This window comes from Notolepis coatsorum (genome assembly GCF_963971535.1).
Source record: "Notolepis coatsorum genome assembly, chromosome: 2".
Lineage (NCBI taxonomy): Eukaryota > Metazoa > Chordata > Actinopteri > Aulopiformes > Paralepididae > Notolepis > Notolepis coatsorum.
The window spans coordinates 222,246,184-222,252,708 of record NC_140166.1 but is presented as its reverse complement, the minus strand read 5'-3'; the positions used below and the strand labels follow the sequence as shown (position 1 = coordinate 222,252,708).

General features: G+C 41.3%; 1 protein-coding gene across 1 annotated transcript in view; it reads left to right on the top strand.

The window, feature by feature from the left end:
* The first annotated feature begins 202 nt into the window (after positions 1–202).
* Positions 203–6,525, top strand: part of coch (coagulation factor C homolog, cochlin (Limulus polyphemus)) — a 67,157-nt gene continuing 60,834 nt past the window's right edge. Inside the window, exons 1-3 of the mRNA XM_084307714.1 lie at positions 203–356; positions 1,036–1,085; positions 3,393–3,443. Of these exons, the coding sequence (XP_084163840.1) occupies positions 1,052–1,085; positions 3,393–3,443 (85 nt within the window). The 5' untranslated portion in view covers positions 203–356; positions 1,036–1,051. The remainder of the gene's footprint in view (positions 357–1,035; positions 1,086–3,392; positions 3,444–6,525) is intronic.

The following is a 6,525-nucleotide window of genomic DNA, read 5'->3' as shown; positions in this document are numbered from 1 at the left end:
TCTCTCTCTCTCTCTCTCTCTGTCTCTCTCTCTTCATCGTCATCTCATCCCACAGGTTGACCCGTCAACGAGCCAGCCAGCCAGTCGGCCGAGGCCCCACCCACCTGTTGTGATGTCACAGGTGATGGTTTGGTGTTTGGTAGGTTATTTAAGGAGGTTTCTCTGCGAGTCTCTTAGGAGGGCTCCACCAGACACTTTCTGAGGACTAACCAGAAAACAACTCTGCCTTCAATCATTTGTATTTTATAATTGACTGCATTTTATAGCCATCTTTGTAAGTGATTTTTTACCAAACCATATACCTGGAAAATCTTGGGTTTCAAAGGAAAGACACATTTCATTCAGCAAGACTGTCCGTAAGAGTGATTTAAAATTCTTCTTTTCAGTCATGACTGGCTTGACTGTGTTATTTCTTTTTTTAAAGTGTATTATCGACCCCCTGGCGGGAGGAAGATGCTGAACGCATGACTGCTGCCTGATCAAGCTGCAGACAATCTCTCTTTTCCTCCCTCTCTCGGTCTCTCTCGGTCTTTCTCTCTCGGTCTCTCTGTCTCTGTCTCTCTCTCTCTCTGTCTCTCTCTCTCTCTGTGTCTCTGTCTCTCTGTGTCTCTGTCTCGCTCTATATCTCTCTCTCTCTATCTCTCTCTCTCTGTCTCTCTCTCCCTGTCTCAGTCTCTGTCTCTCTGTGTCTCTCTCTTTCCCTCTCTCTCTCTCTCTCTCTCCTCTCCTCTCTTTCTTTCTCTCATCTCTCTCCTCTTGCTCTATCTATCTATCTCTCTCTCTCTCGCTGTGTGTCTCTCTGTGTGTCTCTCTCTCTCTCTCTCTCTCTCTCTCTCTCTCTGACTCTCTCTGTGTGTCTGTCTGTCTCTCTCTTTCCCCCTTTTTTTCTTTTTTTTTATTCCCATTCAAAAGATTTTTCTACTTTGAGTCTGAATTATTTTCAGAGATTATTCTTAGAAGTTTTGAAACAGAAATAAAGTGAGAAAGGGTTGAACTTGTTATTGATTGATTGATTGATTATTTTATTGTTTACAGGTGTTCTGTCTCCACCATGTCACCTCAATCTGCTACCCTGCGTCTTCTAGGTAGGACAATATTAGTACTATGATCATTACATTATAGTACTACTACTAGTATGCTACAATTATATTATAGTACTATGACTAGTATGTTACAATTATATTATAGTACTACTACTAGTATGCTTCAATTATATTATAGCACTATGACTAGTATGTTACAATTATATTAGTACTACTAGTAGTATGTTACAATTATATTTGTACTACTACTAGTATGTTACAATTATGTTAGTACTACTAATAGTATGCTACAAGTATATTAGTACTACTAATAGTATGTTACAAGTATATTAGTACTACTAATAGTATGTTACAATTATATTATAGTACTACTACTAGTATGTTACAATTATATGAGTACTACTGCTGTTACAATTATGTTAGTACTACTAATAGTATGTTACAATTATATTATAGTACTGTATGTTACAATTATACTAGTACTACTACTGCACTGTAAAAAGAAAATCTGAATTTGTCTCAACTTATATTTTAAACTAACATTTTGCCTTGGCTTGTTTTTAGTTAAATCAACTAACTGGAGAGAGAGTGAATATTACATATCACCCATATTTTGTTAAATATAAAAAGGTTACTTGAAAATGTAAGTTGAAAGTATGATTTAAGAGACAACTTGTGATTCTTTTTATAGTATACTTCAAATATACTAGTACTATAGTGTAGGACCATGTGTATCCAATTAAAAACTTGTATTACATAATGTTATCCCTCATTCTATCCTATTCTACACTGAATATCAGCCATGAAAACTCACTCACTTCACAAGAGTTATGAACATTTTGCGCAATTTATATCACATGATTTTATAATTGCATTTTGATATATTGTTCAGGGAACAAACATTAATAGTGCCAAAGATAAATGTGCATTATTATTGAATTGTATTGTATTAATGTTGAAGCGTGGTTAAAAGTGAAATGTGTTGACAGTGTATCTATAGTCTATGTATTCAGACAAACATCAGACAGACTCTGGTTGTATTACATAATATTATGTGTATTATCACAGAATGCCATTCTTTTATTTTCTTTACTGACAGTGAAATATTATCGGAAAATGTGATAATATGCAAACAGATCATTTGGATTTACATTTTCTATTCTATTCTATTCTATTCTATTCTATTCTATTCTATTCTCTTCTATTTGTATATTCTTTGAAATGTGATCAAATATTAAAAATATGGTGACATTGGGTGAATGGAAACATGCCAATCAATAACTTTGTGTTATTTATTAGCATTCTATTCTATTTTATTCTATTCTGTTCTATTCTGTTCTATTCTAATCTATTCTGTTCTTTTCTGTTCTAATCGAATATATTCTGTCCGTTCTATTCTGTTCTGTTCTGTTTTATTTATATTCTATTCTATTCTATTCTATTCTATTCTATTCTATTCTATTCTGTTCTATTCTGTTCTATTCATCCTGGACTTTGAAGAGTGATCAAATGTGAACCTCAGTGACAGAGCCTCTCATTACTGGGATCAGAGATTATATGAAATATTTCCCCTGCTCTCCGGAGCCTGATCCAACCTGACACACACTCACATCTCTTTATTCCTTTTAATATCGCTCTAATGATTAATAAAGTGGACTTTCCTGAATTTTCCAAGGGGATTAATAAAGGAACACTTGACTTGACTTGACCCTTTTCTCAATTATTGTCTTTCTTTCTTTCTTATCTTTCTTTCTTTCTTTCTTTCTTTCTTTCTTTCTTTCTTTCTTTCTTTCTTTCTTTCTTTCTTTCTTTTTCTTTCTTTCTTCTTTCTTTCTTTCTTTCTTTCTTTCTTTCTTTCTTTCTTTCTTTCTTTCTTTCTTTCTTTCTTTCTTTCTTCTTTCTTTTTCTGTCTGTCCTCTGTCTGTCCTTTCTTTCTTTCTTTCTTTCTTTCTTTCTTTCTTTCTTTCTTTCTTTCTTTCTTTCTTTCTTTCTTTCTTTCTTTCTTTCTTTCTTTCTTTCTTTCTTTCTTTCTTTCTTTCTTTCTTTCTTTCTTTCTTTCTTTCTTTCTTTCTTTCTTTCTTTCTTTCTTTCTTTCTTTCTTTCTTTCTTTCTTTCTTTCTTTCTTTCTTTCTTTCTTTCTTTCTTTCTTTCTTTCTTTCTTTCTTTCTTTCTTTCTTTCTTTCTTTCTCTCTCACTGAATATGGGTTTATTTAGTTCCCAGCCCATTTGTCAAGCTCTCAAGTATGGTATCATGTCTGACGTCCAATGATTCATATTTAGCTAAAAAAAACCTTCATTTCCTTCCCAGTGACTCAGTAAGTGACTCAGAGGTGTGTTTGTGTTCCGCAGGTGTTCTGTGGCTGACCTGCACCACCACGAGCGGCGCTCCGTCCCAGTCCGGTAAGATCACCATACTGTTTTTAACCCTTTCACTACCACACTACGGAAGGTTAACCCTGTCACTACCACACTACAGAAGGTTAACCTTTCACTACCACACTACAGAAGGTTAACCTTTCACTACCACACTACAGAAGGTTAACCTTTCACTACCACAGAAAGTCTGTACCGTGTAGTGTGGTAGTGACAGGGTTAACCTTCTGTAGTGTGGTTGTGAAAGGGTTAACCCTTTCTCGTGTGGCAGTGAAAGGGTTAACCTTCTGTATTGTCGGTCTCTCTGTGTCTCTGTCTCTCTCTCTCTCTCTGTCTCTCTCTCTGTCTCTGTCTCTCTCTCTCTCTCTCTCTCTTTCTCTGTCTCTCTCTCTGTCTCTCTCTCTCTCTATCTCTCTCTCTCTGTTAACCTTCTGTATTGTCGGTCTCTCTGTCTCTCTCTGTGTCGCTGTCTCTCTCTCTCTCTCTCTCTCTACATTACATTTACATTTAGTCATTTAGCTGACGCTTTTATCCAAAGCGACTTACAAGTTCTGTACGACAAGCCATCAGGAAGGGCACAACTCTATCAGCTGAGCAACAATGTTCATCAAAGTGTTGAGTGCTACAGTGTAGGTTAGTTTATTAGGACAAGTGCATGACAGTACGGTTAGTTAGGGTTAGATTTTTTTTTTTTTTTTTTTTTTTTTTTTTTTTTTTTTTTTTTTTTTTAATTCAGATAATGGTTGAAGAAGTGCGTCTTTAGTCGACGGCGAAAGATTGGACGTGATTCGGCTGTCCTAACTGGGGTGGGTAGTTCATTCCACCATTGTGGGGCAAGGACTGAGAATAGGCGACTTCTCTTTGATGACCCTCCCGGAGCTTGGATAGGAGTAGGTCTGAGGCGGCCAGAAGATGCAGAGCGTAGGGGTCTTGAGGGTGTGTAGTTAGAGACCATTGACCGGAGGTAGGCGGGAGCGGTTCCCTTTGCCGCACGGTATGCTAGGTCGAGGGCCTTGAAGCGGATTCGTGCAGCAATGGGGAGCCAGTGCAGGTCCCTAAGAAGTGGGGTGACATGGGCCGACTTCGGTAGGTTTGAGATCAGGCGGGCCGCTGCGTTCTGAATGAGTTGAAGAGGGTTAGTGGCAGTGGCCGGGAGGCCAGCGAGCAGTGCATTGCAGTAGTCGAGGCGGGAGATGACTGTTGATTGGACGAGGAGTTGGGTGGCTTCTTTTGTCAGGAAGGGGCGTATCCTTCTGACGTTGCTCAGGAGGAATCGGCAGGTTCTGGTCGTCGCTGCGATGTGAGCAGAGAAGTTCAACTGGTCGTCGAGGACAACACCAAGGTTCTTGGCGGTCGGGGACGCAGTCACAGCTGCATTCTCGACTGTGATTGAAAGGTCGGTTAGGGGGGAGGATTTGGCCGGCAGGTGGAGCAATTCTGTTTTGCTTAGGTTCAGTTTGAGGTGGTTGGACGTCATCCAGGCTGAGATGTCGGACAGACAGGCCGAGATCCGCACAGAGACGTGGATATCTGAGGGAGGGAAGGAGAGGAAGAGTTGAGTATCGTCGGCATAACAATGGTAGGAGAAGCCATGAGACGTGATAATGTTACCCAGTGATTTAGTGTAGAGGGAGAAGAGAAGGGGTCCTAAAACCGAGCCCTGGGGACACCCGTCCGCAGGGGGCGGGTGGCCGACAGGGTCCCTCTCCATGACACTTGGTAGGAGCGGTCATTGAGGTATGATGACAGCCATGTCAGCGCAGAGCCAGCCACTCCCATTCCTGCGAGGGCCGCAAGGAGGATCTGGTGGTTGACTGTGTCGAAGGCTGCAGATAGATCTAGGAGAATCAGGACAGAGGAGAGGCCTTTCGCTTTTGCTAAGTGAAGTGCCTCTGTGACCGCAATGAGGGCTGTCTCTGTGGAGTGACCAGTCCTGAAGCCTGACTGATTAGGGTCTAGGAGGTCATTCTGTAAGAGATAAGTAGTAAGTTGGTTGGATACAGCACGTTCAAGTGTTTTAGAAAGGAAGGAGAGAAGAGAGACAGGACGGTAGTTGCCTATGACAGTAGGGTTCAGGGTTGGTTTTTTTATGAGCGGCGTGACTCTGGCTTGTTTTAGGGAGGTGGGGACCACCCCCGAGTTGAGTGAGGAGTTGATGGTTGCAGTTAGGAATGGGAGGATGTCTGGTGCTATGGTCTGGAGGAGTGGGGAGGGTAGCTGGTCCAGCTGGCAAGTAGTCGGACGGTTTGCCGTTACCAGTGTCAGGGTCTCTGCTTCTGTAATGGGAGAGAAAGATGACAGAGTGAAGGATGAGGTTCTCGATTCAGCATTTGGAATGGGTGGGGGTTGGGAGAAGGAGCTGCGGATGTTCTCCACTTTTTCCTCAAAGAAGATCGCAAAGTCTTCGGCAGAGAAAGATGAGGGAGGGGGGGGTGGGGGGGGAGTGAGGAGGGAGGACATGGTAGCATGGTCGCTCTCTCTCTCACTCTCTCCCTCTCTCTCTCTCTCTCTCTCTGTTAACCGTCTGTAGTGTGGTAGTGAAAGGGGTAACCTTCTGTAGCGCGGTTGTGAAAGGGTTAACCCTTTCTGGTGTGGCAGTGAAAGGGTTAACCTTCTGTATTTGTCGCAGTGAAACAGTTGACCATTTTGGTAGCGTGGTAGTGAAAGGGTTAACTTCACCTGTCCCACAGACCAGAGAGCTCTGCTCTTCTTCAAACGTCTGGTCCGCCCCAACATGAAAATATCAGATTTCTGTCCTTGTCAAAGCCTGTGATAAGTAGAGGGCATTGATTATCATACTCTTAACTTATTGATCAGTGATTCGTTGTGAATGTGTCATTGTGCTCCGATGCTGCTTTGTATTAATGGACTCACGGGCACACATGGAATCAAGGAACACAACACAACACAACACAACACAACACAACACAACACAACACAACACAACACAACACAACACAACACAACACAACACAACATCAACACAACACAACACAACAGAACAGAGCACAACACAACACAACACAACACAACAGAGCACAACACAACAGAGCACAACACAACACAACACAACACAACACAACACAACACAACACAACACAGCACAACA